This window comes from Miscanthus floridulus, chromosome 6, assembly GCF_019320115.1.
Source record: "Miscanthus floridulus cultivar M001 chromosome 6, ASM1932011v1, whole genome shotgun sequence".
Taxonomy (NCBI): Eukaryota; Viridiplantae; Streptophyta; class Magnoliopsida; order Poales; family Poaceae; genus Miscanthus; species Miscanthus floridulus.
The window spans coordinates 21,005,671-21,016,191 of NC_089585.1; the positions used below are offsets into that span (position 1 = coordinate 21,005,671).

At 41.8% G+C, this 10,521-nt stretch overlaps 1 protein-coding gene across 1 annotated transcript; it reads right to left on the reverse strand.

Moving 5' to 3' along the window:
• Positions 1 to 4,346: 4,346 nt before the first annotated feature.
• LOC136461817 (LEAF RUST 10 DISEASE-RESISTANCE LOCUS RECEPTOR-LIKE PROTEIN KINASE-like 2.1) lies at positions 4,347 to 9,179 on the reverse strand. Its single transcript, XM_066461131.1, has 4 exons — positions 8,365 to 9,179; positions 6,367 to 6,405; positions 4,961 to 6,026; positions 4,347 to 4,863 (listed from the first exon to the last, which is right to left on the reverse strand). The coding sequence occupies exons 1-4, from the start codon at positions 9,146 to 9,148 to the stop codon at positions 4,728 to 4,730; spliced, it is 2,025 nt and encodes a 674-aa protein (XP_066317228.1). The 5' UTR covers positions 9,149 to 9,179; the 3' UTR covers positions 4,347 to 4,727.
• Positions 9,180 to 10,521: the final 1,342 nt, after the last annotated feature.

The following is a 10,521-nucleotide window of genomic DNA, read 5'->3' on the forward strand; positions in this document are numbered from 1 at the left end:
TAAAGAAGAAGAAATGGGAGGGTGCAGCTGTAAAATGGTAGATTGGTGAAATAGTGTCGTAGAGTTTGCTGTAAATACCGAATCAACCAGGGGTGTCCGTGCATATTTGTCGCCGCACGTGGGTCTCTCCCGTCACGGGCCGTTGGCCATGGGCCGCGCCTCCGCATGGGCCGCGCGGTGGCCAGCTGATGCGCGCGGGCGGGATGGCGCGCTGGGTCGAGCCGCGCGATGTGGGCCAAAGTAGAGAATTCGGTTTTCTTATTTTTCCAGAGGATAGAAATGCTTATTCATTTTTGTTATGAATCCAACTTCGATAAATCGTAGTAAATCGCGTGGTTGCCCAAAAATAGTGAAACTACTTTTGTTAGGTTCACAAAAATACCATCTATCTGTTAGTGTAATTAGTTCACAGTTAGCTGTTATGATTATAGGCTCATAAATTCTAATTGGAAAACTTAGCATTTTGTAGATTAATGTTTGTAGGAATTCTTGTGGCAAATCGGTAATAGTTTTATCTTTAGAAATTTTACAGTATGTTCACTAGGATATTATGGGCTTGCTATAAATTTTGTTGCCTTAGAACGAGTTATTAGATGGAGTGGCTATTACCTTTGCTTTATCGCACATAGTGTAAATTAGCGTTCAGAGTAGGAACATTAGTAATTGCTATAAGAATAGATGCCATGTTTAATACTTGTTGGTGGTGACAATACGTAGATTAGCCTTTAGTGGGTAGCTCTCACTTAGTGGTTTAATAGATGTACTTTTGCATTTAGAGTTGCTGTTGCTGTAGTGTTAATCGTTGCATCATCATTTCATGTAGATCACGAATAGGTAGACTTCGTACCCGTCTGCGAGCCAGAGTACGATGAGGTGATCAAGGAGTACGAGGAGGAGCTCGTCGCACAGGAGGGAGCCTAGGAGCCCGTTGGTACTAACCTTGCTGACTCGGCACCTGCCCAAGGCAAGCCCCGGTGCATAACCCCTATTGTTAAATGATCACTAAATATATATATATTATATGCATTTACGTTACAGGCATTTTGTGGAAACTACATGCATAAATATATCTACCATGAGTCCTACTAGTATAGGCCGAGTAGCTGCTATGCTCAGGATATCGGTAGCGTGAGTAACCTGCTGTTACTCGCAAATAGGTGATTAAACTATGATATCATGATGAAATAATGGAAAGGAAAATGGTGACCGGGCAGGGATGTTGATTTGGTACTGGTGGGTGTGAGGGGTTGTGTCCTGCGGCCAACAGGGCATAGTCCAGTTACACTTTTTCCCTGTCTGTGTCGATTAAGGACCGGGCATTGCATATGACTCTAGGCAAGTCACAGATTATTGTCCCGAGCACATACTTGGGTATGGGCGTAGGGAAGACTTGCTGCTCTCTTGTCGTGGATCCGGCTCTTTTTGGACCGACTAATGGGAAGAGGAGGTGGTGGAGGTCCTTGCACCACACTGAGTCCGGGACTCAGGGGTGGGAGCTTGGAGTCCAAGTTTGGATGGGGACCTGGACACTTGGGACAGGAGAGAGGTGGGTTAGTCCTGCTTGTGCCTGGGGTACAAGCGGGGCGTGTGTCTTCGGGGCACCCAGCTGGGCACATTGATTCACGAATCACCGGGCTATCTGGTACGGCTTGTCTGCGGTTTAGCACCGTAGTAAGAACTGGAAGTGGAAAAGGAGAAGGAACAACATCGATTGCTCAACTCTTGCTTGAAAGTAGAACAGGTGCTTATATAGATTGACTAGATCAAAACTTAATACGGCTGATAATAATAATGTATCAATAAGGACTCACTATTAGTATTGCTTTTTGCTAAAAGAGAACCAGCAACCATAAAGCCTAGCATATCCCCTTGGAGTCGGGAAAGTCTTCCCACTAGTCGGATAAGTCTTGTGAGTACATTGTGTACTCAGGGTTTATTTACCCCTGTTGTAGGTGATGCTTGAGGAGTACCTTGTGTGGAGGATCCTTCTGGTGGGCTCAGATGGAATCCTCGTTATCTTATCGCTAGATGTTATCTTTTAATATTCCGCTGTTTATCATTCCGCACTCTGTATTTGGTATTGTAATAACGTACTTTTTAAGAAACTCTAATGTATGAGATGGACTTGTGTTGTAACTCATTCTCATTATTGGATCCTTGGGAAAAATGTGGATCTTTCGGGTTCTCCCTCGAGGTGTGCTCGACGGACACCGCTCGATATAGTTGCTTTCGGGGTGCTTAGTGTCTGATGGAAGATGAGCGCCTCCGTAAGTACGCTATTTCGGGCGGTTCTGCCACAGCGAACCACTTGGTCCACATGCAAGGAAATTCATGCAACACTGTGGGTGCCTTGTAAGGGACAGACTTCCGATCAGTGCCCGTGAATGGAAGCAAAAGATCAACGAGCCTCATGTTAGTTTTGTCTCTGATCTTGATAAGAATTTAATTTGGGATGATATCCTTCAACATTCGTAATGAATATGGTTCAAACTTAGATGTACTGGACGTCGATTTTGAGGACCTGGCTCGGTTTTATGAGGATACCAGTTTGGACCTTGCCTAAGTGCTCGCTGAAGGACCATCTGCTCCGAAAATGGATCCTTGGAAGAAATTTGAACATGGAAAGAGTCTATACAACCCTGAGGCCTTAGGTGAATTGGGTACGCAAATGTACCTGCTAAACAAGTGGTACATGGCAGCATGTGAACGGGAAGAGAACTTTGTTTCTGTCAGAGTTAGAAACCAACATTACTTCCGTGGCGATGACGTTATATATGTCGAGTTTTTAGAATTACACCAACTATGCCACCTGGACTCTCTCGACAAAAGTCTCATTAGCTGCTATTGTCTGTAAGTGTGATTATTTTCTACTATTAATGTGTATATATATAAAGCTACATGTATATATATAAATTATATATCCTCACACTATATTTTTATATATGCAGATATGAGATGACAAAACTTATAAAGAGAAAGGATAATGATGTTGGTTTCGTTGATCCAAATATCATAATCAAACACCCTAATCCCCCGCCTTAATGGAAAGCTGAACTCGAGAAAAATCTCATGAGGTTCTTAGTGAACCAACAAAACAAGGACATATTCTTCCCCTACAACTTCAAGTGAGTGTTAAATAATTAATGTCGATCATATGGACATTTGTTCAATTATTTGCTTACTAGCTAAGCTATCTCCCATATATATATATATGTTGACTCTAGTTAATGTCGATCATATTTGTGTATAAAAACATATGCAACAATCACTGGATATTGATGGTCATCGATATGGCCAATAGTCGGTTGAGCATCTTAGACTCGTTAAGAAAATAGAAAACAAAGTACCAAGCCATGATAGATATTATCCAAGGGTAATTTGGTCTCTCTAGCAACTATATATACCCCGATCTCTTAACTGCATCAAATATTAAAGGCCAAATTAATTTTTTATTTTATTGGACGCAGTGTTTGGAAAAGTTTCATTGAGGAACACCACATGAAACTTTGCAAAGCGCCACTGGATGTAATCGCACACAAAGTAAGTACTAGCTACATTTATATATATATATATATATATATATATATATATATATATATATATATATATATATATATATATATATATATATATATAATTCAATTAACACCATACATGCTTTTAATTCACCGAATCTTTTTTCTCTAAAAGTGGGTTCTGAGGCAAGAACAGGGGAACAACTACTGCGGATACTATGTTTGCGAGTTCATCATGGCGTATGCAAAAAGAACTCGTGAAGAGACCTCAAAGTACGTTATATAAATATATTCATATATTCACAATTTCTTTTATTGCTCATATATATAAGTAATCACGTGACCAACACACACACACACACACACACACACACACATATATATATATATATATATATATATATATATATATATACACACACACACACACTTTTCCTTTAACTTTTATTGAAGACTCTATGGTTGAAGGAAAAAGTCATACGACGTGACCAACTGAAAGCAATTCAAGAGACCATAGCAGGATTTCTTAATGACCAGGTCTTAAACCACGCCGACGAGTTCTACAATGACGTGAACGAAACATGGAAGCCAAACCAGATAGAGTGAATTTGTTATCCCAAAGATATGATAGAATATACAATACAAGTTTTATTTGTAATATATATATATATACATATTATATGTACATAAAATAACGTACAATATATGTATATGCATGTAATATATATGTTAGTTTCATACTTTAGTTTGTACAAAATGTTCGAACATTATAAGCGTGTAGAATACGTATATTATTAGCAGCGTAGAATGAGTATTCGAAAACCTATTCGAAAAACAAAACGAATCATCAATTGAAAATAGAAACAAAAAATAAAGAAAAAGAAAAAAGAAGGCCTCTTTAGTCCTGGTTGGTATTACCGACCGGGACTAAAGGTGGACCTTTAGTCCCGGGCGAGAAACCGGGAATAAAGGAGGGGCCCTTTAGTTCCGGATTCGTGCTCCCGGTTGGAAAACCAGGACTGAAAGGGTTTTCCAACCGGGAGTAAAGCCTGTTTCTGTACTAGTGATGGCTTTCCCGGACGCGAATCCCCCTGCAGGTATGGATTTTAATATACATACATATAGGTACAGATACAAGGCCACTGCGGGAGTATGTTCTGAGGCTATGATGAAATTAATGCCTAATACTGATGGTATTGCTAGATGCTCATATCAAAGTGGCCGGGTAAGCGTCGTATGATTTGTAAGGCTTATCTCCTTGGCATTGAGCGTGTCACTATAAGCTTGTATTGTCGTAGTACTGCTGGGACTTGTGCTTTCTGCATTCATATTATAAGCTAGGTCTTCGCTGAAAAAGAAAAAAAGAAGGAAAGTAGTTGAATGTATCAGCTTTATGAAAATGGCATTGGACAGGTACACAAATGAGTAGTGAAAAGTTATCTTACAGCACTTGACTGAAGTTTTGCTTCGATGGCATCTCCAATTCATTTGAGCCACTTTCAAACATTTCTAAAACTTTGGTTATTGTAGGGCGATGCATAGGTAATATCTGTATGCACCACAGGCCAATCAAAATCATTTTTCTTGCGATTTCCTCATCTTCCTGTGTAACTTCACAAGCCAGTAGTCCATCATTTTGAGCATAGTGATCATAGATCCAATCTGGAAAATAATTCTGACTTGATTTTTCAACCATTATTTTTACATTTTTCCTGCCTCCAACCATCTCTAGCAACAACATTCCATAACTATAAACATCTGATTTTGTCGAAGCCACTCCAAATGTCCGTGAATGCACTTCAGGAGCTATAAATCCAATTGTTCCTCTAGCACCAGTCACTGAAAGCTTGCTCTCCTTTGTACGACACAATTTAGCTAAACCAAAATCAGCAATCTTGGGGCAAAAATCGTGATCAAGAAGGATATTTTGAGGCTTGATGTCGAAATGGACAATACGTGTGTTACAACTATGGTGCAAATATTCTAGTCCACGAGCAATCCCAACTGCTATTGCATAAAGCCTTTCCCATCCTAAAATTTGTTTAGGGTTCTCCGAGTAGATGTACTTATCCAAGGAACCATTGGCCATGTACTCATATATAAGAGCTCGTTTTGACCCCTCCAAACAAAACCCATACAAGCTAACAATATTAACATGCGAGGTCCTGCCAATGCTCATAACCTCATTCACAAATTCCTCCCCTTTTGCTTTGGAGCCATGCAAGAATTTCACAGCAACTAGGCGACCATCATTTAGCCTTCCTTTGAAAACCACACCATAACCGCCTTCTCCAAGCTTATTATTTATAGAAGATGTTATTTTTGTTGCTTCTGAGTACTTGTATCTTTTTGGAGCTAGTGATCCATGCGATGATATTAAGACCTCAATGTTCCTTTCGTTTTTGCTGCTAGTCGTTTTACCAATGAGAAAACATGCTTTTTGCCCCTTTCTATGACATATCAGCACATAAATACATGGAAGGAGCAAGGTTCCAGCCACTGCCATCAACACTGAATTAAAGTACGTGTTAATTTTTCTCTTAAAAAGGAGCAAGTTATATTATGAACTGTTAAACTTCAATAATAAGAGTAAAGTTTTTAAAATGTAAGGCCTCAAAATTAGTATTAGCAAGATAAAACTCTCAAATTTTGCTCCAAATTCACCAGTCTTGTATCCAAAGGCATAAAGGTTGTCTGTTCTAAATTTTAAACATTAACTTTAATGTGGCACTTCTATGATCTTGCATTGCAGAAAGTGAACTTTTAAAGCAATGCATAATATATAGAACAATTTTGTCACAACTGAAATACATGGTTAAATATAAAAATATGGCTGAACAAAATTAATTACCTATCAGCATTATCTTTCTGCTGCCAGTCCTCTTACTACCTGGAAAAGCACATAATATTAATCAAGAAAAAAGGAAATAGTTGTACTATTACATCGATTTTTTCTGAACGAGGGAATGCGTATAATATTTTTTTAGGAATCAATGCGTATAATATTCAAAGTGTCCATAAAATTGCTAGAGAGATACTTTTTTAGATTGAGGCATGTTGCTTGAATTTATGCTTGATATAAGCATGGCCAAATAAATAATGAGTTCAATATATATGGTAGCCAAAGTACTCCGTCCGTGAATAAATCAGCTTCTGGAGTTGACTGAATTTTATAAAAAGACTAATATTTATGACACAAAATTAGTACAACACGAAGTGTATTTTCACACTATACTTGTTTTTGTCATAGATGTTAATACTTTTTGTATAAAATTAGTCAAATTTAAGACATTAAAGATTGATATATGACAATTATAAAAAGTTGATTTATTTGGAGTCGTAGAGAGTACAATGTTAGTCATGGATTTTTTGTAGGCACCATATAAGTATTTTGAAAACTGGTGTTGACAGTAAGTGATGAGTAATAATGGACTAATGATCCTATATATTACTAAAACGGGGATCACCTAGCTAGGAGGAGCTAGATAACTTTGCACACAGAATGAAGGGATGTTATGCATAAATAATCACTATAAATATAGTGCATAGATACCAGGATGCATTAGTTCATTAGCTGTAAGTTCATCATAGTATTTGGTTTCTTTTCGGTCTGTATAGCAAACAGAGCCATGTATTCTAGGAGCAAACTCCAGCAGATCCCTTAAACAGGCGCTGAATCCAAAATTTAAAGGCTTAGATAAAAATACAATTCCAACGTGGTCTCTACTCAGGCCTCCACAGTCTTAGCAGTGTATCTCTCCGCCCTATTTGGAACCGCTCTCCCTCGCGCCCCGGCACGCTGCCGTCCGATGCTCCACCCAACATGCTATGGGCCAACGCTCCAACTTTCCACCACTCCTCCCCCGACAGTCCCACCTTCGTCCGGCCTCCTCTGCCGGTGTGGGCCACCTCCCCTGGCTCTTCCCTAAGCGGCTCTGCCTTCGCCTAGTCTCCTCCCGACATCTCCCTGGTGGCTCCGTCACCATCCGGCGTCATCGCCTCTTTGCTCAGGCAGTGGCGGCCTCCTCCCGGTGGTCCCCAGCCTTTCCCCCCCCAGTGGGAACCGTTGCCCGACTCCTCCCAAGTGGCTCCGCCTTTGCCCGGTTGCATCTTGGCCGATGGCTCCGCCTCCGCCCGGCCAGATTCGGCACCTGGCCTCTTGGCAGCACGTTGGCCGCATAGCTCAGTCAATGAGAGCGAGGAAGAGAGAAAAATAGGGAATGGCGAGTGTGTCCATTATATCAGTTTATGTTGGAATGGATTTGAGAGCCCTGATTTGAAGGCTCCTCTTAAAGTGGGATAAAAAACCAAACCCTTTAAAGTAAATGAAGCCCCCAAATCGAAAGTAAGCACCTTGATTTGAGGGCTCTTGCTGGAGTGACTTTAATGCTCAAACTGTATGTTGCAAACTAAATGGAGTTAATGAAATTGTGTGTGTGTGAGAGAGAGAGCGCACTCAAATTCTGAAAAGTCGACCAGTAACACCTTGATTGTTAACACTTTCCCCCCCATTGAAGTAATGAGCTTTTCAGGTTAGTGGAACCCACAGTATCAGCAGCCTAGTCAAAGTCTCCCATACTTTGCTTAATGCCATGTGAACAGAGCTGAGTGAGACAGGTCCGCTGGTTTGCATAGCCTTGAGAGTTGCGCCATGACACCATCAGTCATGATCTGATGGCTTGCAATTTTGCATCATTGCATGATAGATGACAGACCTAGGAAATTCTTCACTACGGAATCATGCTAGTTAAGAACGGTCACTTGGCTAGATAATCTACAGTCTCCCAAAGAAAGCTATCAACTGACCTATATATGGAGTGTAACGTAATGGGAAATAACCTGTACTCACCGCAGTTCACTGGGTAATGTATGCCGTCGGGGCAGTTGCAGGAGAAACCCAGGCCGTTGTCAGGGTACATGCATTCCCCGCCGCTTGCAGTGCACTTGGAGCAATCCCCTGAGACCACCGTCCACTCCAGCAGAAACCCACTCCTCAAGCTCGCGACGTAGTTGTGCCTGCTGTCCCGGTCTGTCGCCGGGAGAGTCGGCACGACAGCGACAAGGCAGCCCGGCGGCGGTGTTGCCCCGTGCTCTCTGCCGCCGTAGCTTCTTCCGAACCGCCGTCTAAACCCGACGAACGAGTAGTTGTCACAAGGCATGCGCTGAAACCCAGGCACAGCCTCCGGCACCGGCTCGTCGCACCGGGAGAGGAACCGCAGCTCGCTGTTGGCTCTGCTGATGGCGAACGCCGGCATGAACCCCATGCTGAGCGAGAGGTTGAAGCACGGCGCCGGGCAGCCGGCGGCGAGGGGCAGGTTCTCGTCCACCACGTGCAGGGAGCTGTTCTGGTAGAAGATGCTCACCACCCGGTACGCCTGGAACATGGAGCGGCTCAGGAACGCGCCGCTGCTGTTGCACTTGAGCTGGAAGGACGGCGACCCGCACGGCGGCCGCCCTGGCTCCTCCAGCCAGAATGGGTACGAGATGTTCAGGCTCCCGCATGCCTTGGGCGAGCTGCAGCCTTGTTGTTCAGGCGGCTCTGTTGTTTGGGAAGCAGCAGCTATTGTTGGTAGCTGTAGCAAGAAGGCTACAGAAGTGTGGAGAACAAGTGATGGCAAGAGCACCGCAGTCATGTGTGCGTTGCTAGTCAGTGTCGGGAGAGAATCGAAGAGATTGATCATGGATGGAATGGGCCGGGGTCTCCTGGCTATTTCATGGAGGCCTGGATCACTAGTTTCAATTAGCGACTAGTCTTTGTTGTTGCCGTGCTGGATGGTGTGTTGAAGCGGTCAGATAAGTCTTCGCTTTCGTCTCTAGCACTGATCAGTAGTAGTCAGTCCAATTGACCCCTTTTTTCCACATCTACTTTGTCGTCTCTGTAGTTTCAGTTCAATATTACAATATCGACCGTTCAGGAAAAGACAAAAAAAAATTGGCTACCCTGCACGTACCCGAGAGTTCTGCACGCTTCCTAAAACCTACTCCGTCCCAAAATAAGTATCATTTTAGTTTCATACATGGTAATTATTTTAAAAAAATTGGTTATATTTGTAGAAAATATTAATAATATTTTTATCTTCAAATAAATTTATTATAAATATATATACAACAATTAGTCTAATGATACTTATTGTGCACCATAAAATTAATGTTTTTTATAAATTTAGTCAAAGTTAAATGTGTTTGATTTCTCGAGAAGTTAGAATAACACATATTTTAAGATGAAGGGAGTACCGTCATTGAAACTTCGGAAAGTTGTGACAAAACCGTGAACACTGCCAGTGAAAATTTTAATTTAGGGGAGGACGGAGGACGTCGATGGGTTTGTATTGCTTGCATGTTAAGAGTTTTTTTAAAATCGCTCATTAAATTATCATTTAGAGAGCTATTTGAATAAAAATTGTTCTTCATTTTTTTCACTCTCTAACAACTTTTCTATATCTTCTTCTATTCTAGATAGACATGAAAGGATCAAGATGCCCAAGAGAGAGGGTAAATTGGACTAATTTTAAAATTATTTACAATAATTAAATCCTACGGTTAGCCCACTTCACCCCTTGTGCCTAGAAAGTATTTCTATTGTTCTATCGCACAAAAGTTTAGCAACCTATGCTCCAATCCTACTCTAGCATTGCAATTCAATGAATGTAAAGATAAGAATTGAATGGCTCAAAGTAAATGCTCAAAGTAAAGAGAGAAGGAGAAACGCGACGATGTTTTGCAGAGGTATCGGAGAGTCGCCACTCCCCACTAGTCCTCGTTGGAGCACCCGCGCAAGGGTGTAGCTCCCCCTTGATCCGCGCAAGGATCAGGTGCTCTCTACGGGTTGATTCTTCGACACTCCGTCGCGGTGAATCACCCACAACCGCTCACAACTTGAGTTGAGTCATCCACAAGCTCCACCGGATGATCACCAAGCTCCCAATCACCACCAAGCCGTCTAGGTGATGGCGATCAAGAGTAACAAGCACGAACTCTCACTTGACCATGACAAGCCTAATGAGAA

Bases quoted from the DNA above. Each gene is read 5' to 3' on its own strand.
- LOC136461817 (XM_066461131.1), bottom strand. From the start codon at position 9,148: ATGACTGCGGTGCTCTTGCCATCACTTGTTCTCCACACTTCTGTAGCC. The intron at 6,406-8,364 runs GTGAGTACAGGT...GTGCTTTTCCAG, and splicing joins ACATTACCCAGTGAACTGCG to GTAGTAAGAGGACTGGCAGC. The intron at 6,027-6,366 runs GTAATTAATTTT...ACTTTAATTCAG, and splicing joins CAGAAAGATAATGCTGATAG to TGTTGATGGCAGTGGCTGGA.